The sequence below is a fragment of the Prunus dulcis genome, chromosome 8, assembly GCF_902201215.1.
Source record: "Prunus dulcis chromosome 8, ALMONDv2, whole genome shotgun sequence".
Taxonomy (NCBI): Eukaryota; Viridiplantae; Streptophyta; class Magnoliopsida; order Rosales; family Rosaceae; genus Prunus; species Prunus dulcis.
In genome coordinates, this window is record NC_047657.1 from 2,322,167 (window position 1) to 2,346,024 (window position 23,858).

At 38.9% G+C, this 23,858-nt stretch overlaps 1 protein-coding gene and 1 pseudogene across 1 annotated transcript; one reads left to right on the plus strand and one right to left on the minus strand.

Annotated features, from left to right (window-relative positions):
* Positions 1–3,953: 3,953 nt before the first annotated feature.
* LOC117612174 (transcription factor VIP1-like) lies at positions 3,954–8,051 on the minus strand. Its single transcript, XM_034340930.1, has 4 exons — positions 7,146–8,051; positions 6,692–6,824; positions 4,693–4,777; positions 3,954–4,532 (listed from the first exon to the last, which is right to left on the minus strand). Exons 1-4 carry the CDS (start codon positions 7,724–7,726, stop codon positions 4,291–4,293), a joined length of 1,041 nt encoding a protein of 346 aa, XP_034196821.1. The 5' UTR covers positions 7,727–8,051; the 3' UTR covers positions 3,954–4,290.
* Positions 8,052–11,891: 3,840 nt separating this feature from the next.
* Positions 11,892–23,858, plus strand: part of LOC117612172 — a 15,329-nt pseudogene continuing 3,362 nt past the window's right edge.

Below are 23,858 nucleotides of genomic sequence, written 5' to 3' on the forward strand. Positions count from 1 at the left end.
AGAGTAACAAGATCGGAAAGATCTGCTGCATATTTTGATGTGTGAAGACAGATTGAAGATCAGATTGAAATTCAGTCTTCAAGTGGGAGATTGTCAAAGAAATAGGCACCAACCATTCTTTGGTCCAAAAATGGGGGTGCCTAACTCATGGTCAAAAATGGGGGTACCTAACTTAGGCATTCTTTGGTCAAAATAAGAGGTGCCTAACTTAGGCAATCTTTGGTCAAAATAAGGGGTGCCTAACTTAGGCAACCTATGTTCTTTTGAAGCCTATATAAATCCCCACAACTCTCATTTGTAATGCATCCCAAAAAGAATTAGAGAGAGTTTGAGAGAAAAGCTTAAGAGCAAAGCTTGTGAAAGAATTTTGTGAGAAAAAATTCTTAGTATAATTTGGGGTGGGTTGTGAGTTGTGAGTGTTGTAAACACTTTGTATATTTTCTCCCTTTAGTAAAATGATCTGCAGCAGGTCCGGAGACGTAGGCACAATTGGCTGAACTCCGTTATCAAATTTGTGTGTCTTATTTCTTCTGTTATTTCGCATCCTCACTAATCTGGTTTATAGGGAAATCTGCGTAATTTCCTAACAGCCGCTGTCTTCTCCAATTGTCCAGCTTTCAAGAACGCATCCGCTGTGGCAGCATAACCATGCCAGTTCAAAGTGACCAGCGGGTCAGTTTCCATCTTCATCAAAAGCTTCTCCATTTGGTCTACATCCGCAGTGGCTGCATACGAATATAACCGAATGTTCAATGTTTTCACGTTATAATCAATGCCTCTGCCATCTCTTTAACTAAAATATCTACCTTTCCATGTTTACCCATTTGAGAATAAAGGTTTAACATTGTTTTATAACACGATGATCCTTTCACAAAACCCAACTCCTCCATCTTTTCAAAAACACTCTCAGCCTTTTCCAAACAATTATGCTTTGCATAGCAATACAGCAGAGCACCATACACAGGAACCAATTTTAATGACTCTGGGATGCTATCAAAATACCTCTCGGCTTCTTCAAGCCCATGGACTTATTGAGGTCAAATCTAACCGAACCGCAATGTCTCCAGGATGCAGATCATGCTTCATTTCATCGCTCATCCACTCTGAAATCTGCAGAGCATGGCTGTAGCGACGATACCTTCGGAGCAGCTTGATGAAACCTTGGAGCTTGGGCTGCTTCATGTCTCCCCCTTCTACCCGCCATTGATGGAGCACTGGCAGAATGGAATCCCTAGGATTTCCAATCTGCCAAATCCTACTGTGCAGAAGCCGAAATGGGGGTGATGATGAGGAGGAGGGCAGCACCTCTGTGGAGTAGAATAGTGCACCAAAAACCCTAGAAATGGCAATCCACGCCATGGATTTGAACTTGAACGAATCATAGAAGCTTCACCGAGACTTGAGAAATGTTGGGCTTCAGAAAGTTTTTTACCCCAACGACAAGTTAGGATTTACAGTTTTGAATATATATATATATATATTATTTTTTGGAGATCGTTTCATAGAAGCCCAAAAGAGTGAACAGAACAACAGAATACGGATAAGCCCATGGGTAGATGGACCAAGAAATATAAAGCAAAAGTTTAAACTAAATTATTATGATTTAACAAAAACGAAAAACAAAAAAAACAAGACTTCTAAAACAAATAATCATATGAAGTTCGTTAGACCCAAAAAAAAAAAAAGAAAAAAAAAAAAGAAGAAGTCCACAAGCAAGATATTAAGCATAAGAACCATTTTATATTATGAAAAAAGTTGAAAACCCATTCATGATACTTTTACTAAAAATATAAATTTTAAAAAACACAAAATATAGAAGGAATTGGGCTACAGCCCAAAATTGAAAGACAATTTATTCAGTAAAGAAGGGTCAAAGCACTTCGTATTTTCCCAGCATTTATTTTTTTTTTTTTTTTAGGGGAAGGGATGTAATAAATTATGAGTCCTCCATTTTTTTCTTTTCTATTTTCTTTTTATACAAGTGATATTAGGGTAAGGGGAATCAAACTTAAGACCTTGAGGAGTGCAGAGTAAAGATGTCAAAAAGGCTATGCCAAACCGGGCAGGCTGGTTTAGAGTCGACACAATTAATAAACGAGTCAAACCAAGTTCATCCATTTATGAAAATTATTAAGTCTGGCTTGAGTCAGCAACCCTAGCCCATATAAGACTGGCACAGGCTTGTGTCAGGCCACGAAACGGGCCGATACGGGCCCACGCCAAACTCAACTTATGTATTGCATATTTTGTATTCTTTTTCTTACAAATTCATTTCAATCTTTTTAACAGTAGGCTCTGAAGAACATCATGACATATCCTACCAAGTCTTCCATGAATGTCAAGTTTCATAACATTGTTGCCTTCCATCTAATCTGAAAAGCGAGATTAATACACTAATCAACGGTTAAACCGAATAAGACCCACTAAAGTAATTCTACTGATTTAAGAAAGAACATAAAACTTACCCTTGAAGTGTACTATTTCCCTAAGGACTTGGAAAAAACTACAGTTGGAGTATGAACATCAATATTTTATTTTTGAAATAAATATATATAAGTATTATTATAATTTATTTTTTAATTGTCATGCACGCGCGTTTAAAATATTCATATAAATATATTAGTAAGATGTGTGATGGTTGTGCTACCTCTATATTGATCATCATGTCTTGGACATGTATTATTATTTTTTTTTAGATAATAAAATTTGAATTGATACATATCTTCTATTTATAGTATTTTTTTTTTTCTCATTCAACAAATAGTTTTTTTATTTATATTTTTTTGTAATTGGGGGGGTCTTCGATTTTAATATTCCGGGTATGAAGGCGAGATGGGGAAAAAATACCTAATAGAATGGAAATGATATACCCACTCCCGATTTGATCCATTGTCATCCCTAGTTAGATAGAGGGGGCTGGTTGTAGAGGCCAAATTGAAAGTGGCCTCACATTGCCAAAATCCTGATTTTTTTTCATTGCTATTTCTATTACAAGAAAGTTTTGTTTTTACTCCTCTTGAGGGATCAATACCGCTCTCATTCTCACTTTCATTCTTCACAAAAAGTAAAAAATAAAAATAAAAATTAGAATAGTTATTAACCATACTCTAAATTTTATCGTTTTATAATTGAAGATGACCTAAGAACAAACCCCTTGGGATACGTAAGTCCCTCTCAGAGAAGAGCTCTCTCTCTAAATTAAGTAATATATAATAGTATGCATACTAAGTAATCTATAATTGGATTTTCTTTATAAACTAATATAATAGGGGTCGTTGATGATGTTATTAAATGGTGCCTGTACAAGGGTGGCACATGTCATGCTCACCTAACTTGCATGTGATATTTCTCCTCCTCGATGATGAATAATGGACCTAATACAATATGACAACGACACAAATAATTTTTCTTTATTGACAACACCATAAATAATTAATTTTCTTCATTGACAATGACACAATTAATTATCTTTAATTCTCCACTCATACCTGTACATGCGACCAAATGAGATGAGATTTTTTTTTTTTTTTTTTGGGTCAATATGAGATGAGATTAGACTCGCCATTTGGAAGGGCATGTTCCATTGACGAGTGACACGTCCTTGGATGTAGAAAACCAATAGAAGAACAAAAAAACCAAATGACAAACAGACAATAATGCAGCCATCAATAGAACAACAATATGGGGTCTAGGTAGTGAAATCCGGGTTTGTAGACTAATAGCCTCGAGTTTGAATCTTCATAGCACATTCACAGCGTGTATGAGAAAACTCCCTCTCTTCTGACTGAAGAAAAATTAAAAAAACAGAGAAAACCCCCTCCTTCCTAACTTTGGCAGAAATAAAAAATAAATAAAACTACAATTACGAAACAATCAAAAGAGAAAGAAAACAGATTGATATTGGTTAGCAAAAAAGACCACCCCCAAAAACAAAAACAAAAAACAAAGGACACTGAGAGTAAATCAATCTTCCATAGGAAATATAAGATCTTATTAGCAAAAACGCTAATACAACCCAGCAGGTGTTCCAGTAAGATTAGGACTAAAACATGCTCTAAACGATCCTATCTCCTAGAAATGATAACATAATTCATCTATAGTTTTTAACTGATACAGGGTACTGTGGGTTCTGTGTACTGTGTGAGCAGCAATCTTCACAGCCTTAAGTCCTGCACCACATACATATACATCTGTATGTAGTATGTACAAGAAGCTATCTGAGATTAACTACCCTCCTCTAAATTCTCAAACATAAATATGTTCCTGTGGTTAATAACTAAAATAAAGTTTCTAGGCCCTCTGGTTGAAGTCCATGAAGCTTGGGCGAGCCTGTCCATTGGAAACAGCCTGGTTGTGAAGCATGTGATGGTGCTGCTGGGTCTGGCCGCTACCAAGCTGATGATGCGAGGACGACTGAGGGGCGGCATATTGAGGGGGGAGCCCTCTGTAGAAAGGGTTTCCATTCCCAGGTGGGATTTGGTTGGTTTCAATCTTAAGCCGCTGAACTTCCTCCTTAAGTTTTTCATTCAAGGCTGTAGGTGTAAAATAAACAAAAACCAAAGCAACTATAATATAACCTCAAAAGAAAAGTTAGCTAACTTGAAAGCTCAAGGTATTTCGAGCCACACGAAAGTAAAACAATTCCACCACTCCTTTTCCATAACAGCACAAACATACGAATAATATGCATACCATCTCTTAGTTGTGCTTGTTGCTCCATAGCCTGTAAGCGAAGCTTGAGCTCCTTATTCTCAGCAGTTATAACAGTAGTGTCCCTCTGCATCACAGATACATTATATAGACTGATAAGGATGCAGACACTGTTAAACTAAAATCCTAAACTGACTCTTAAACTATCTGAATTATTTGCATGTGCTACAAGAACATATATGGTATAATTAAGAATAGGGTCAATCCTTATAAAGACAGCCTGGTGTCGAAATCCAGCAAGAACCAAGAGTTTGTCCCAGATTTGAACCAGAATGACTCTGAAAATTGCTTAGCAAAATACTGTTACACAGTAAAGCTTAAAATTCAAAAGAAAGGAAACAACGGGAAACAAGTTTGCCAAATTAAGAAAAACATCTAAGACACCTAGGAGTCCTCAAGTTTGATTGTAAATTTTGACCATCCACCATGGGCAAAGAAGTTTCTCGCATTACTGGCACCTACTGTCTAGTAGGTGGTGACCATTAAAAATTCAATCCTACTCAGGAAGCCTGAATCTTTTAATATAAGGGCTGTGGTTCCTTTTAGGTTGGACATGGCATGGGTATGTCCACATTTTTAAAAGAATCAGTTATTTCTAGACTCTTCAATCTAGCAAAGAGAAACAAAGGCCAGCAGATAACATAAAGTAGAAACTGTAGAATCAAATGAAGGATCCCAAATTCTCATATCTGTTTGTCAAATCAACTTCTAGAGTCTTCAATCTCGCAAAGAGAAAAGGAAAAAAAAGACAGAGAAGAGATCTCAGCAGAGGAGAAATAGAGCTCACTAGTTGAAAAGACTTGAGCACAGAACACAAGGAGGTAGCAGCTTATAAAATTTGACCTTTTTCACTATGAAGTTATAGCATAAAATCATCAGTTTGTAACTGTTATGGAAACATATTATCTTCTAACTATGTATAAACCTACTTTAATCCACATCCCAGCTAAGTGACCAATGCCCTGACCTTATTCCTAAACTTAATTAATGTTCCAGAACGATCGGGATTTCTAGTAACTAAAGCAACATGGATGTTTAAATGTTCTTCAACAGAAAAGTTAGTACCAATTTGAAGTTACAGCAAAAATTTTAGGTTACAAAAACTGCTTTCTGCCATTCATAATCTTTCCCTATTTACAATGTGTGGCTTTTTCCTTTTCTGTTGATACTAACTTGTGTCCAGAACAATGTTATTTTACATTTTAGGTTAAGTGTTTTGGGCTGAGGGTTTATATTGAAAAGATAATTAAATGGAAGCACAAAACTACTTAGTTATGGACATAAGCAACTGAAATTTATAAGCTGAGGATCCATACTTGACATTAATGTGTATGTTTACTTCTTGTATTGTTAATGGAAATACAAAAATCATTCCAAAACAAAGATCATAATCAATGTTAAACTATCCCTTAAACAAAACACATTTCCTAAAGAATAAAAGCTTAGGTATCTTAGAACATAAAAGCTAGAATCTCACAAAAACCGGCCGCATACTCACAGAAGGACCCGATCTTTAAAAAGAAAATGACGTACGTAAGATTGAAAAGAATCATTATGAGGAACTTTGATGTAATAAAGTAACTTTGTACTGTTAAGTGATTAAGGAAACTGATAAGAGTTTTCCTAGAAACAGAAAGATCTATTTATCCATATTTCATATGTAACCCCATGTGCCAATACGTACTGGAGAATGAAGCAAGCATGGAAACATTGACAATTTAAAAATGGTAGAAAATGGAAGGAAAAAGTAAACAACCGTGCACCCGAACAAAACCACCCGCATAAATGAACAATGAAAATAATTTCATGATGATCATTGCAAAGCAGAAAATACCATTTTTGTAATGACAAAGCATGATATATCCGTTTCATAACAAACCAAGCTGTGGGTTCCATTGGTTTAGCAAGTAGCACCTAAAGTCTTGCCCAACTGATACTTCTTATTCCATTGAGCTACAAAAGTCAAGGTCTTAGGTATTACCTGTAACAGAGTGACCTGTGCTGATAGGGTTGTTGCCTCTGTCTGAAGCGTCTGCACCTTCCTCTCCAGCTCATTGGTATATCTCACCTTCCTCTCCTTCGACCGCGCAGCAGATTGTCTATTGGCTAAAATCCTATCAACCACAAAATTATGAATTCAATTTCTCATTCCACCAAATAAATAACATCTACCAAAAAAAAAAAAAAAAAAAACCAACATTTCCATAAACTAAGTTTTCTTTCTTCAAAATTTCGCAAAAGAAATCCCATTTTACGTATCAAATTAGATTCTGAACATTAAAAAAGGCCAAATCCCCTCAATTAATTGAAAAGAGTTTAACTCAAATTTGCAGAAAGAAAAAACCCTAAAAAAAAAAAAAGCAAAAGGAAAAACGATGATCCAGTTGAGGAAGGGGTCAAGAAGACAGCCACAAGAAAAACAAAAAATGGGCAACCTTTTAGCTCTCTTCGGATCAATAAGAGAGAGCTCAGCAAGTCTCTCAGGAGCTATGGACTTCTTGATACCGTCCACCACGATCACAGGCGAGTCCGCCTCAAACGACGGCGTAAAGGAGCCGTCCATTGAGTTGCTGTGCCTGTGGTGGGACCCAGACCTCTGCCCCCCAAGGGCTTCTCTGCCGGAGTCTCCTCCGGTGCCGAGGCCGAGGCCGTCGAAGAAGTCGGAGTCGACGGAGAGGCTCCGGAGGTGGGCTGCGGCGGCGGTGGAGCCGGAGGAAGTGGGGCCGCCGGGCCTGGAGCTGGAGAAGGGGTTGGGTGGGCCGGAGGAGTCGTCGGAGTCCTGGGTCATTGGGTTGCTGCTACGTGGCAGGATGGTTGGGGAGGGGAGGCAGGAGAGGTCGAGGTCGGAAGGGTCGAAGAGGAGGAGGTCGTCGAAGTTGGGGATGCGGAAGGAGGTGTCGGAGTGGGCTCGGCGGTGGTGGGACCCGCGCTGTGGGGTCTCCGACATCTGCTCCATGTCAGTCGAGGATGTCGGGGAGGCCCTTGAAGCTCCGGTGAAGTTGTTGTTCAAATCCATTTTCGTCTTTTGCTCTGTTTTTTGTGTTTTTTTGGTTTTTGGGTTGTGGTGGTGGTGGGTGGTAACGGCGGTCAGGTGTTTAATGTTTATTGATGAGAATGGTGGTGGGAGTTTAAGTGGTTGAAAACAACGGAGAGAAAGAGAGAGAGAGAGGATTTGAGGGGTGGAGAGAAGGAGAGTGCGTTGAAAAAGTGAGCAAGGAGGAGGTTGGTAAAATCAAAAGTGATAAAAGTGCTTTTGGGAAGAAGGACTCGAACGAGCTGAGTAGTGAGTAGTAGAACCCAATTATATGTAGTTTGACATTATATTCCACTATTTATAACCTATACACACGCAATGCATATGGAAGAATAGTTGCGTTCATTGAACTGCAATATTGTAGAAAAAATAGTATGAGAAGAAGTTTGTAAGAGAAAATTTTTTATGCTTACATGTTTCCGTTGCGTTTTTTTACCATAATTATTTTTACTTATGATATTATATAATTATAACTACTAACAACGTGGTGGTGTGAGGAATTTGAATGCAACGTAAAACTAGCACACTCTGTGAATAATCTTAATATACAAACAACAAACAAACATTTCATCAACGATACGTGTTGAAGTTAAAGTTTAACTCAAATCTCCCAATATGAATATATGTTAACTTAGAATGCATCTTATTGGATATACATTCTATAATAAATTTCCCAATATGAATGTATGCTAACTCAAAATGCATCTTATTGGTTATACATTCTATAACACGCACTCCTATTATAATTGCTCCAAAAAAGTGTCAAGCTTCTTTCTATAAAGACTTGAGTTGGATTAACTTTTCATTCTTATTCTAACAAATCCTACTATATTAGTGTATGAATGCCTATTAAAGGTAACTTTCCATTCATTGAAAATAAAATTTTAATTTCTACCATATGCAAAATTATAAATCCTACTAGGTGAAAATCGTACAACTCACATGGCAAGCCAAGATCGATAAATAGTATGAAGAATTTGACTGAGGCATCTACAAAGAGAAAACCTAAGTTCAAAAGCTACCGGATTCAAGATCTTAAGGGCTCTCTGATGCTTAAATTAGTAATTATATTCATTGAATGTCTGGCGAGAATGTTTAGTCTAAATCAACTTACCGTTTGTAGCATATTTAAATCCCATTTATATTGATTTTATGATCAAATAAACCTCCATTGACTTTTGAAAATTGATTGGAAGATTTGAACTTTGAAACTTGAAGTTTGGTCTAACTCTTTGCTAATACCAAATATGAACAGCGCACTAGTGCCAAAAAGATTGTGCGGATTTCGCGCATCAACTCTTCAAATGAGTTTCAGCCCAATTGGGCTTCTGTTAGACATGTAAGTCCTCATGAACAATTTCTCCAAGAATATGGTAAGAATTCATACATATATGTTAGTGAATTGAGATTTATTCACAAGTTATGAACGAGAAAACATGGTAATGTCTTTAACGATGATGAACATGGCTAGTTACTATGAGAGTATGTCTTTTATGCGTGAGATACAAGTCATGAATGCTCTTGCTATAGACATATCACAACTTCTATGAAGACTTGGCAATTTAATCTCCAATAGAGATTGGTGAATCTCAGCACTAGAGTGTATAGCTCTAGATTGATATTGATATATCAAGAGGATTGCATCATCTAAAAGGTTGTCAAATTATGATGCATAAAACTCATAAGAGTAATAAGCTCTGAATTTAGAAAGGAGTGTAAACTCATGTTTTATGCTTGGTGGCTTTGATTAGTCAATTGGTGCGAGTACTTACCTTCCTTGTGGAGTTATCCCCCTTGAATGTTTTCGTCATGAAGCCTAGCTACCCTATTCAATGATGTTGGATTGTCGAATTGATTATGAGCAATGTTCTCAAAGATAATGTAACTGAATTGGTTTGGCAATAGGAATATTCATTATTTTATTGCATTTACGATGGAGTCTTGATATTTTGTGGAGAAATTGTAGAATATTACAGTAGTATAGTCATGTGGTACATCTTGTATACGTGTTGTAATATGGGTGAAATACATAATTTATTTCCCCCCTTTTATGGAATAGTATCAATAAGAGCAAGTGCAATTATTGAGTTAGTAAGTTCAGAGTTGTTGTAAAAAGTTATCTTTATCATTAGAGTGCAAGTGCAATTAGAGTTCTATGAAGTCGACTCCAGTTTAATTATTTTGGTATTAAGTCAAAAGATTTGGGATGCCTAGGGGATTCCATTTGTAACTTTTTGTTTGTCTTTAATATAAAACAAGATAAAATAAAGGAGCCAGTATTAGGATGTCCTAGAGATCCCACCGTTAGGCTATATGAGTACCGTGATCATGCTTTTTTTATTTTTTATTTTTGAATTTTAATGTTTGATACAAGCGATAATCTAATTTAATCTAATTTAGACTATGGGAGGAAGATTTGAACTCAGGTGTAGAGTGAGGAGTACATCCACTCTAGCCAGCTTGACTAAGCCTATATTTGCCGAGTATAGTGATCATGATTACGATAATTAAAAATAACTAAAATAATATATGTATATATTAAAGTAAATTATATAACACATAAAATAATAATTTTGATATCCTAATTTCATCATACCATATTTATTCTTCATATCAAACATATATAAAAGGACCAGCTTGATTAATCCAAAAGACTAGCTTACTTAATTTTAAAAAATCAGTTTCCGAAACTGTTAAATGTAACTTTATGTAATGTTAAATCAAACACCAAAATAAATAAATTTCATAAAACATGTGAAAATTTTGAAATAAGAAAAAAGAAAAAGAAAAAAGAGGTTAAGTAATGTGATTTGGGGATTGGGTTCTATTGGGTTGGAGGCGAAGTGGGTTAAGAGCAGCATTTTGTTTTAAAAGCCCAATTCTAGATTGAAAACCCATACTTGAGTGAAACGGTGCACTTCACTGAAAGGAGGTCTTCAGCAGCACTGTCAACTGTGCATTTTATTGAAAGGAAAGGAGGCAAGCCTGGTGCGACGTGGTCGTTTTTGTACAGCTCAGGGGCCTGGAGGAAAGAAGAAAATCTATAAGAGATATTTAGTGATATACCTATTCTTAGCACTAATATTATAAATAAACTCTACACAATTAAATTTTTATAAACAAATAAAAAAAAAAACTCAAAAAATGACAGCTTGCCTTATTGAATTTAATATTGATTATTAAATTACTTTAATGCCATATTTAGTGTTTTGGGTATTTTTATGAGATTTTGGGGTTGAGCTTGTTTTAAGAAATTGATGGCAGTTTTGTAATTTATAAGAAGTTAAAAGCTTTTTTGTTATGTTGTAAATGAGCTTTGGGTGTGTTTCTAAAGTCCATTTCATATGGAGTATTTTTATAATTTGGGTCCCTATATTGGGTATAATAGTTAATCTCCCAACTTATAAATGTTGTAGAGATTAAAATCCGCTAAAATTTAAGCTGAAATTCCTTTAGTTTTGTGCTTTAACTTTCCGACGTGATAATGAGTGATTGACTTGAAACATCGCCAACTAGGTGCATTGAAGTTTTTTAGAATAAGCCTCTCAAGCAATGCTATTCTGTTGATATGATTTGTGTCTTACTATTCTTTGAGCAACTTTATATTATGTTTCATCCTTTATTATAGTATTTTTTATGGCTGAGAAAACTTGTTAAGAATCCAGTCTTTTTTGCTAATTGCAATCAGATTGAGATTGCATGTAATCTATATGTTTATAAGGAAATATCAAACAAGAACACACAAAGTTGCTAGACATACATAGTGAATTAAAAATTAGTACAGGAGCATGATGTCAATTTTCTCTGACATATTAGAAAAGTTTATCTACGTACTTATGGATGATTCTTCTGTTTCTAGAAATTCTTTCTATAAGGAAATTCTTCCGACTTACATAGCAAAATTAAAAGAAAGGAAAAAACAAAGCAAATTTTGTTGTCATGTAAGGAAATGAGCCAAGTGTTTTCCATTAAAACTTGGCTACATCTGGCCACCTGCAATGTCTTGATTTTTCATTTTTTTCTCTTCCTAAGTTTGTACCAACAAACAACAAAGAGCAAGAAAATTTTAAAACTGACTGCTGAAAGATGAATACTCAGAGTGGTTTAAATAGGAGCAAAGAGAAAGAAAGAAAGAAAGCGAGGACAAATGGGTTCTTTAGGAGGCTTTCTGTGCTTGTTCACGGTCGTAGTTCTCATCAAGATCCTTCACAAGCTATGTTGGGCTACAACTCGCATACAGAAGCAGATAGATCTGCAGGGGATCCATACCCTCCTTACAAACTCATCCATGGAAACACCAAAGAAATCTCCCACATGATGAAGGAAGCCATGGCCAGGCCCAAAACTATATCCCACGACACACTTCCTTTAGTCCAACCTCACATTCACTAATGGACCAAGATTTTGCTAAAATATGAAAACTATGAGAGAATATTTTTTTATGAGAATTTTTTGTGTATTCTTCTCCTTGTAGGAGGTCATATTTATAATACAACGAAACCTGAATAGGCAAGTAAATAATAAATTCCTAAATCTATTTACAGTAGGAAATCAGGAATTAAAGTAAATCAATTACAATTATAATAGAAATTCTTGGTGTGTAAGGAAAGTAAGTCAATATCCACAAGTCACGCCAACACTCCCCCTCACGTTGGTGCATAGATGTCGCCAATGCCCAATTGATCTAGTGAATTGTGGAATGCTTTACTGGAAATCGCCTTTGTCAAAATATCCGCCAATTGATCCTCGGATTTCACAAAAGGAAATTGAAACACTTTAGCCTCAAGCTTCTGTTTGATGAAGTGTCGATCCACCTCAACATGTTTAGTATGATCATGTTGAACCGGATTCTGTGCAATGGCTATAGCAGCCTTGTTGTCACAAAAGAGATTCATTGTACATGTAGGTTTATACCCAAGTTCAGTAAGCAACTTTCTTAACCAAAGAAGTTCACAAATCCCTTTAGTCATGCCTCTGAACTCGGCTTCTGCATGGATAAAGCTACTACATTCTGTTTCTTGCTTCTCCATGTCACCAAATTACCTCCCACAAATGTGAAGTAACCCGATGTGGATTTTCTATCTGTTACATTACCTGCCCAATCTGCATCTGAATAACCATCAATATTTAGATGACCATGCTTTGAGAACATAAGTCTTTTTCCAGGTGCAGACTTCAAATATCTAAGTATCCGAAGAACTGCATTCATATGGTCTTCACTTGGAGAGTGCATAAATTGACTGACAACGCTCACCGCATAAGCAATGTCTGGTCGAGTATGTGACAAATAGATCAATCTTCCCACTAACCTTTGGTATCTTTCTTTGTTAGTTGGAACTTGATCCGGATATTCTCCAAGATGATGATTCTGAACAATAGGAGTGTCCGCAGGTTTACAATCTAGCATTCCTGTGTCTGTCAACAAGTCTAAGACATATTTCCTTTGAGAGAGAAATATGCCTTGCTGCGATCGAGCCACCTCAATTCCCAAGAAATACTTGAGTCCACCTAGATCCTTCATCTCAAACTCAGTAGCCAGATAGTCTTGTAGCTGTGATATTTCCTGTTTATCATTCCCAGTAATAATCATATCATCAACATAGATTATTAATGCTGTTACCTTCCCTTTTCGATGTTTCAAGAACAGAGTATGATCTGAGTTGCACTGTTTGAAACCATTGTTCTTCATTGCCATGGTGAACCGTCCAAACCATGCACGTGGTGATTGTTTCAATCCATACAATGCTTTTCGTAACCTGCAAACTGTTCCAGTCTGAGTAGTATTATATCCAGGAGGAATGTCCATGTACACCTCCTCCGTGAGTTCGCCATGTAGAAAAGCATTCTTTACATCAAACTGGTGTAGTGGCCAATCCAAATTAGCTGCAAGGGACAATAAGACTCTGACGGTGTTTAACTTTGCAACTGGAGCAAAGGTTTCTTCATAGTCTATACCATAGGTCTGTGTGTACCCTTTTGCCACAAGTCTTGCCTTGTATCGCTCGATAGATCCATCTGCATTGTGTTTTATAGTAAACACCCATCTACATCCGATAGTCTTTTTTCCTCGGGGTATAGTCTCCAATGTCCAAGTCTGATTTTTCTCAAGGGCTTTCATCTCCTCTTTTATAGCTTGGACCCACTTAGGATCTTTCAATGCTTCAGAGACCTTGGTTGGAATATGGATAGCAGACAACTGATGCACAAAAGCCTTGAGTGGTTCAGACAGCTTCTCAGTGGATACATGATTTGCAATTGGATACTTGGATGTCTTGCCAATATCAGGTGAATAACGGTTTGGTGGCTTCCCACGATTTTGCCTGAAAGGTAATTGATATCCAATAGTTTTATCATCTAAATGCACAAGTCTAGTAGGAGTAGTTACCTCAAGGATATTCTCAGGAGATTGGTCTGTTGGTACTGTTGAGTTAGAGGGGGGTCTTCATCTTGTTGTTCTGTATTGTCTGTAGGTGTGAGACTCGGATCAGAAATATCTTCGCATGGATCAGGTGGGTCAGGCAATTGATCGCTATGAATGGGCATTGGTCGCTTTTCGACAGAGAGTAATCTCGTGCTCCAGACTCGGAATGATCAATCATTTCTGTACAAAGGAGAATTTCTTTATTTTCCAAGTTGCTCCAATTCTGCTCTTCACTTCGTATCTCCCCCTGAAGTGTAGAATTGGATGATGGGTCATGGAAGAACAGCTCAGATTCCAGAAAGGTCACATCCAAAGTGACATAGGTTCGTTGGGTAGGAGGGTGATAACAGCGGTAGCCTTTCTGATGAGTGGCATAACCCACAAAAACACAACGAAGCACACATGGATCAAGTTTGCTACGTTGATTTTTGTGGAGATGAACGAAAGCCACACATCCAAAGATTCGGGGTGTGAGTACCAAAACAGAAGGCAGAGGTCTGTGTTGTGCAAGCACCTGTAAGGGAGTTTTAAAGGTCAGTACACCAGAAGGCATGCGGTTGATCAGATGAACTGCGGTGACAATAGCATCATCCCAGTGATGGCGAGGAACATGAGCGCCAATCAGAAGTGCTCGGGCGGTTTCAAGAAGATGTCGATTCTTTCGTTCAGCAACACCATTTTGTTGTGGTGTCTGAGGACAAGTCGTCTCATGGATAATTCCATGTTGTTGGAAGTAAGTCTGAAAGTCATGATTGACAAATTCTCCACCATTGTCTGAGCGAAGAATCTGGATTTGAGCATTAAATTGAGTTTTCATCTGTTTGTGGAAGGACTGAAAATGGGAAAACACTTCATTTTTATTCTTCAGCAAATAAAGTCATGTCATCCGTGTACAATCATCGATGAATGTGACAAACCATCGAACACTAGAAGGAGCAGTGATAGGAGAAGGTCCTCAGATATCAGAGTGAATTAACATAAATGGAGTAGTACACTTGTTCGTACTCAACGGGTAGGGCACACGGTGACTCTTGGCCAAAATACAAGTATCACATGTGAAGTCGGAGTCCTTGAAACCTGAGAATAAATTTGGTGTAATAACCCAAAACAAAAATTCTTATTTAATTAGTAATTTATTTGGAGAAAAGACAATTTTGCCATCGAAATATTTTATTAAGAAAAAGGTGACTTTTTGATCGAGGAGGAATTTGACAATTCCACTTATGCCATTGCGTAGAGTACGGCGAAATGAGTTCATAGACACGTAATGGGCCCGAATCGGAGTTGTAACTAGAAAGTTATGGTCAAAAGAGTCTCAGTGGCACAACCGTAAATATTTCAAAGTTGAAATTATAAAAACAGCTCAGCCTTTTCTCTCTCCTCGCGCCGACCTCCCTCCCATTCCCGCGTCCGTCCCTTCTCTCCTTCGTATCTCCGGCCACCGACCACGGCTATGGACGGGGCCAGTACCAAAACGACCGGGACTACGTCCTCTTCCTTCCCCGACCGTTCCCCACTGGCGATGTGACCTGTGCTGGCCCAAAATCGTGCTGGAATCGACAGTGCTCACCGGATCTTCAAGTCGCTCATTCTCCCTCAATTCTTCTCCAAATTTGTCCAGTAAGGTTTGGATTCCTACGTATTTTCCATGCTCTAGCTGATGGTTGGATGAGTTTGCATCAATTTTGACCGTAGATAACCCAGTTTTCGAATTGAAAATTCAACCGATTTTCGGCTGCCGTGATCGGCCACTTCCGGCCAACTTTTAGGGTAGGTCCAAGAACAAAAGTGGCTCCAAATATGGTGTTTTACCTAGGTTAGGAGTTTGGAGCCGTGGTTTGAAGTTTTTCCGGCGAGGGGTAATCGCTTTAGACACCCATCGCTGCAGTCACGTTCTGCGGCGCTTGGGTGAAGGTAGTGCTGTGGCACTGTGTCTTGCTGCGATCCTCAGGTTGTCAGGAGTGCGTAGGATTTTGCGGATCTCAATTTGGATACCGTTTGAGCCCCGAATGAATTTTCCATATTGTGCAATTTATTGGTTCGTTACTGCTGAACCGTTGGATCGGGCTCAAATTCAGATATGTTGTTCGAGATAATTTCAGAATTGTGTAGGATTCAATTGATTGTGAATCGGAGTCCCGGATACTCCGAAATCGCGAACCCTGGGGCTAGGGTTTGGAAATTTTATGATTTTACGATCGTGGTCAATCCGATCGTCAGTTTCAGACAAAACTTGCACGACATGGTTGTTTAAATGTGAGGAACTTAAAGGAACGCTCAGATTGGTCATTGGAGGTCGTGGACCCCACGGGATTTCGTATCGACCAATATGGAAGTTTATCGCTTAGTGAAGTCTCGAGTCTTTTCAGACAGTTCTAAACATCCGAAATACCTAAGTGGGCAAAAAGGATTTTAAAGTTAGTGCACGCACTTCTAGAAATCGGGGGTCAGGGTTTTACTTAAAAACTTACACCGAGCAGTTTTATTAATTAAATATTCCTGATGGTTTACCCAGGCAGACCCGCAGAAGAGACCTACAGGAGGTCTAGCTAGCTCGGACCAGGAATGAGTGGACTTTCCTTTTATAAATGATTTATATAAATAAATTTCATTATTTGATTTTGAATAAGTTTTATTTATTGTGATTTTCCTAGCATGTTTGTGAAATTATATCGTATTTATACGCTGCTTAGTTAATTATGCTAAAGTGATATAAAAAGCAGAATTTGAGATTTATATCAGAGGAAATAGCAGCTTAGTTTCAGATTTATCAAATTAAAGTTAATTATCAAACTTTTCTAAAATAGTTTATTTTAAAACCACCCTGTACCCAATTATGGTCATTACCCACAATTATACCAATGTCTACGGACATCTAGTTTATTCTCAGTTTTGTCAGTGCACTAGACATTTGCCTCACGAGTTTCGGGGACGCTCGGGCCGTGAGTGCCAGGATTTACAGCTCGGATTGACTTGGTGTCGTCGAGGTCTGCCAGGATTTCCAGCTCAGTTTGACTTGGTGTCGCCGAGGTCTGCCAGGATTTCCAGCTCGGTTTGACTTAGTGTCGCAGAGGTCTGCCAGGATTGCGGATCAGGCTGACTACGGTCCCCTGAATCCTGCCAGTTGCAGCTCGAGTTGACTTTGTGTCACCGAGACCTGCCAGCGGATTAGGCTGACTGAGGTCCCCTGAATCCTGCCAGGATTTGTGGCTCGGATAGACTGTGTGTCGCCGAGACCTGTCAGGGGAATTGACGGAATTACAGGGGTACATCCGAGTGGTAGTTTTGATTGATTGCAGTGCTTTGGTTCAAGTTTTGAGTACATTGCTTTTATGCAGGTTTGATTTCAGTGTTTTTATACAAGTTTGGATTTCAGTGCTTTCATGAAAATTTTATCTTGAATACGAGTGTATATATTTATTTAAATACATAAATACATTGATTTCAACATGTGAATGCCGTGAGTTTAGTATACTTCAATTGCAGAGTATATATTCAGTTCACTTAACTATTTTTAAAATGGGGGTTAGTATATTCTTAGATATTTTATGAACCCTTATTTTTGTCCCCTCGCAATTTCAAATGTTTTGCGCCCCTAAGCTGTAGTGTGCATAGGACATTCACCATCGGGCCATCTTAACTTCTGCACCTTCTTGTTACAAAAGCGATGGTTTGTAAAACGACTGACTTATCTGTATACTATTAGAACTGCTCTGATATTGCCCTAGAGTGAGACTGGAACTATTGGCTTGTTTATTGAAGTGCTGGCAGTTGGTTGTGTGGTTATGTTTGTTCGTTCTGACAGGTGGAAATTTTGGGATTGAACGAAATACAGGGGAGACTCTGCCGAAATTTCGATAGGAGTCAAGGTTAAAATTTCAAGTAGAAGGGCAAATAGGTCATTTGTGCCCGACCTTCGCCAGGTGTCGGACACGCACAGGGTTCGACTCGAATTCCAAAGCGGAATTTGGTTCGGGTCCTGTCATCTGGTATAAGATGCTTCATATAACTAAAAGACGGATGTCCCAATCGACGGTGCCACAACCAGATTTGCTTTTGTTTGCTATCAAAGAGATGTGTCACACTGTTAGCGACGCCGGGACTGAAGTCATCGACATAATATAGGCCCCCTCTCTTAGTACCACGACCAAGAATCTCCTTAGTGTGAATATCCTGAAGCAAACAAAAACTCGGGTAAATGAGTACACAACAATTCAATTGTTCAGTAAGCTGACTAACTGACAACAATTTAGTGGATAAAGATGGAACAAGCAAAGTATTAGACAGTGTGAGAGAGGATGAGAGCACAACAGTGCCAGCCCCTGTCACAGGATAAGTAACACCATTGGCATTTGCAATACAGGTTCGTCGAGATTGTGTAGTATTCAAAAAATCATAAGGATCAAACGTCATATGATCAGTTGCACCGGAATCAATTATCCAGCTCTTGGAATCAATCTTATCGGAAGTATGAAATCCATAACCAGTACCATTACTGGTCATATTGCATTGTCCTCGATCTGTAAGAGTAGCCCACCAATTGGGGTAGCCATGTGATTTAAAACAAGTCTCACAATTGTGTCTCGGATCACCACAATATGCACAATCTGGTCCATGTGTCAGGTCGTTAGTCTAGAAGTCATAATCTGGGCAGCAGAAGATGCATAGGATACAGGTTGGGTACGAATTTGGATCGGAATCTGAGCCTGAGTCGGGGCCAGAGTCGGAGTCGAAATCGGGATCAGGGTTTGAATCAGAGACAAATTCGGGGTTGGGGTCATCATCGGAGTGGGGGTCGGGGTCAGGGTCGTCGTCATCATAGTCGGGGTCGGGGTCGGGGTTGTCAAAAGAGGATCCTGATTTTGGATCGGGTTCGGGGTCAAAGTCTGCATCTGTAGGAGTGGAGTCATCTAGGCACTCAACTCAACGATGGTTGGTTGAGAATGAGAGAAGGAGTAGGTGGTGCTACCTCCATAAGGGTTGAAAAAATCATCAACCTCCATAGCAGTGGCGGGGTTTTGAAACTAGAGTCAGCAATTCCAAGATCGCCGCTCTGATACCATGCTAAAATATGAAAACTATGAGAGAATATTTGTTTGTGGGAATTTTCTGTGTATTCCTCTCCTTATAGGAGGTCATATTTATAATACAACGAATCCTGAATGGGCAAGTAAATAATAAATTCCTAAATCTATTTATAGTAGGAAATCAAGAATTAAAGGAAATCAAATACAATTGTAATAGGAATTCTTTGTGTGCAAAGAAAGTAAGTCAATATCCACAAGTCATGCCAACAGATTTATGGTAAGAAACCAACTTAATTAGCTACTTTTAAAAAAAAAGTTTAAAAGTTTATTTATATTTAATTTTAGTTCCAAATATTGAATTAATTATTTGCAGTGGCACGGTTCTCAGGCTCAGTTGGTGATCACAGAACCTGAGTTGTGCAAAGAGATACTGAATAACAAAGATGGAGCTTGTCCCAAAAAAGAGGTCCAAAATTTTGTAAAGAAGTTATTAGGAGATGGCTTGGTTTCAACAACAGAAGCTGAAAAATGGGCAAAATTTGCTAAATATGAAAACTATGAGAGAATATTTGTTTGTGGGAATTTTCTGTGTATTCTTTTCCTTGTAGGAGGTCATATTTATAATATAACAAAACCTGAATAGGCAAGTAAATAATAAATTCCTAAATCCATTTACAGTAGGAAATCAGGAATTAAAGTAAATCAATTACAATTATAATAGGAATTCTTGATATGTAAGGAAAGTAAGTCAATATCCACAAGTCAATCCAACACTCCCCCTCACATTGGTGCATAGATGTCGCCAATGCCCAACTGATCCAGTGAATTGTGGAATGCTTTACTGGAAATTGCCTTTGTCAAAATATCCACCAATTGATCCTCGGATTTCACAAAAGGAAACTGAAACACTTTAGCCTCAAGCTTCTGTTTGATGAAGTGTCGATCCACCTCAACATGTTTAGTACGATCATGTTGAACCGGATTCTGTGCAATGGCTATAGCAGCCTTGTTGTCACAAAAGAGATTCATTGTGGATGTAGGTTTATACCCAAGTTCAGTAAGCAACTTTCTTAACCAAAGAAGTTCACAAATCCCTTTAGTCATGCCTTTGAACTCGGCTTCTGCACTGGATAAAGCTACTACATTCTGTTTCTTGCTCCTCCATGTCACCAAATTACCTCCCACGAATGTGAAGTAACCCGATGTGGATTTTCTATCTGTTACATTACCTGCCCAATCTGCATCTGAATAACCATCAATATTTAGATGACCATGCTTTGAGAACATAAGTCCTTTTCCAGGTGCAGACTTCAAATATCTAAGTATCCGAAAAACTGCATTCATGTGGTCTTCACTTGGAGAGTGCATAAATTGATTGACAACGCTCACCGCATAAGCAATGTCTGGTCGAGTATGTGACAAATAGATCAATCTTCCCACTAACCGTTGGTATCTTTCTTTGTTAGTTGGAACTTGATCCGGATATTCTCCAAGATGATGATTCTGAACAATAGGAGTGTCCGCAGGTTTGCAATCTAGCATTCCTATGTCCGTCAACAAGTCCAAGACATATTTCCTTTGAGATAGAAATATGCCTTGCTGCGATCGAGCCACCTCAATTCCCAAGAAATACTTGAGTCCACCTAGATCCTTCATCTCAAACTCAGTAGCCAAATAGTCTTGTAGCTGTGATATTTCCTGTTTATCATTCCCAGTAATAATCATATCATCAACATAGATTATTAATGTTGTTACCTTCCCTTTTCGATGTTTCAAGAACAGAGTATGATCTGAGTTGCACTGTTTGAAACCATTGTTCTTCATTGCCATGGTGAACCGTCCAAACCATGCACGTGGTGACTGTTTCAATCCATACAATGCTTTTCTTAACCTGCAAACTATTCCAGTCTGAGTAGTATTATATCCAGGAGGAATGTCCATGTACACCTCCTCCGTGAGTTCGCCATGTAGAAAAGCATTCTTTACATCAAACTGGTGTAGTGGCCAATCCAAATTAGCTGCAAGGGACAATAAGACTCTGACGGTGTTTAACTTTGCAACTGGTGCAAAAGTTTCTTCATAGTCTATACCATAGGTCTGTGTGTACCCTTTTGCCACAAGTCTTGCCTTGTATCGCTCGATAGATCCATCTGCATTATGTTTTATAGTAAACACCCATCTACATCCGATAGTCTTTTTTCCTCGTGGTATAGTCTCCAATGTCCAAGTCTGATTTTTCTCAAGAGCTTTCATCTCCTCTTTTATAGCTTGGACCCACTTAGGATCTTTCAATGCTTCAGAGACCTTGGTTGGAATATGGATAGCAGACAACTTATGCACAAAAGCCTTGAGTGGTTCAGACAGCTTCTCAGTGGATACATGATTTGCAATTGGATACTTGGATGTCTTGCCAATATCAGGTGAATAACGGTTTGGTGGCTTCCCACGATTTTGCCTGAAAGGTAATTGATATCCAATAGTTTTATCCTCTAAATGCACAAGTCTAGTAGGAGTATTTACCTCAAAGATATTCTCAGGAGATTGGTCCGTTGGTACTGTTGAATGAGAGGAGGGGTCTTCATCTTGTTGTTCTGAGTTGTCTGCAAGAGTATGACTCGAATCAAAAACATCTTCGCAAGGGTTAGGCGATCGATCGTTGTTTGGCAGAGAGCATTCGCACGTGCTAGACTCGGGACGATCGATTGTTATTGTTTCTTGGCCGAGAGCAATCTTCGTGCATAGATGAATATCCTCATGTTCCAAGCTGCTCCAATTGAGCTCTTCACTCGGTATCTCCCCCTGAATAGTAGAATTGGATGCTGGGTCATAGAAGAACATATCTGATTCTAGAAAGGTGACATCCAAAGTGACATAGGTTCGCCGGGTAGGAGGGTGATAACATCGGTAGCCTTTCTGATGAGTGGCATAACCCAAAAAAACACAACGAAGCGCACATGGATCAAGTTTGCTTCGTTGATTTTTGTGGAGATGAACGAAGGCCACACAGCCAAAAATGCGAGGGGTAAGCACCAAAACAGAGGGCAGAGGCCCGTGTTGCGCGAGCACTTGTAATGGAGTTTTGAAGTTCAAGACCCCAGATGGCATGAGGTTGATAAGGTGGACAGCAGTGACAGCAGCATCATCCCAGTGATGACGAGGAACATGGCCATCAATGAGAAGAGCACGGGCTGTTTCAAGGAGATGACGATTCTTCCGTTCGGCAACACCATTTTGTTGTGGTGTCTGGGGGCAAGTTGTCTCATGAATAATGCCATGTGTCTGGAGGTAAGTCTGAAAATCATGATTAACAAATTCTCCACCGTTGTCAGAGCGAAGAATCTGTATTCGAGCATTGAACTGTGTTTCCATCTGTTTGTGAAAGGATTGGAACATGGAAAACACTTCATTCTTATTTTTCATCAAATAAAGCCATGTCATCCGTGTACAATCATCTATGAATGTGACAAACTAACGAATACCGGAATGAGTAGAAATAGGTGAGGGTCCCCAAACATCAGAATGAATTAAAGCAAAAGGAATAGTACTTTTATTCATACTTAAAGGATAGGATGCTCTATGACTCTTGGCTAGAATGCAAGTGTCACATTTAAAATCTGAATCCTTAAATACAGAAAACAATTCGGGCAATAAGTGTCTCATATAACCAAAAGATGGATGCCCCAAACGTCGGTGCCAGAGCCAAATTTGTTGGTGCTTGTCATCAGATGGATGCTTTACACTATTGGCACGTCCCATACTGAAGTCATCCACATAGTACAGCCCCCCTCTTTTAGTACCACGCCCAATGATCTCCTTGGTGAGAATATCCTGTAGTAAACAAAAATTGGGATAAATTAGTGCACAATAATTTAGTTGTTCAGTGGCCTGACTTACAGACATTAATTTATTGGACAAAGATGGAACAAGTAGAGTATTAGAAAGGGACAGAGAAGGTGAAAGGGCAACAGTGCCGGCCCCTATCACAGGATAGGTAACTCCATTTGCATTGGCAATACTTGTGCGGCGGGGTGTAGTGGTGTGCAAAAAATCATTCGGATCAAAGGCCATATGATCAGTGGCGCCAAAATCAATTATCCAACCAGTAGTATCTCGTAGATCAGAAGTATGAAATGCATAACCACAGTTACCTGAGACATCCGGAAGCGCGGGACTATCATGAGGATCTACCTGCGGGAACAAGGCTAATGGGGGTTCGGTAGAGACAAGAGCAACACGGCCGGAATTACTAGCAGTTTCTTTGAGCTTGCGAGCGCGGAGGTTCTCCCACCAATCAGGATAACCATTTAGCTTAAAACAGGTGTCACGGGTATGTTTGAGGTTGCCACAGTGCGTGCAACCACTTCCATCAGTCGGAGCCTTGGGATGGGAAGGTGGGATGGTTTTAGGAAGTGGCGCACCAGCAGCAGTAGCATATGACTGGATCTGAAGGTGGGCCGCAGTAGAGGAATTATGGGGCTGTCCGGCACGAGTAGGGGGACCTGATCGAGGCGTACTCTTGGCCGCTAAGCCAGCACCAGTGGCTCGATCGGATGAACCCATCATCACTGCTTGTCGAACATCTTCACGGCGAACATAGGCATAAGCTTGGTCAACAGTAGGGAATGGAGTCATGTGAAGAACATCACTTCGGGCCTTATCAAGACGA

Bases quoted from the DNA above. Each gene is read 5' to 3' on its own strand.
- LOC117612174 (XM_034340930.1), bottom strand. From the start codon at position 7,726: ATGGATTTGAACAACAACTTCACCGGAGCTTCAAGGGCCTCCCCGACA. The intron at 6,825-7,145 runs GTTGCCCATTTT...TGTGGTTGATAG, and splicing joins GATCCGAAGAGAGCTAAAAG to GATTTTAGCCAATAGACAAT. The intron at 4,778-6,691 runs GTAATACCTAAG...TCTGTGATGCAG, and splicing joins CACAGGTCACTCTGTTACAG to AGGGACACTACTGTTATAAC.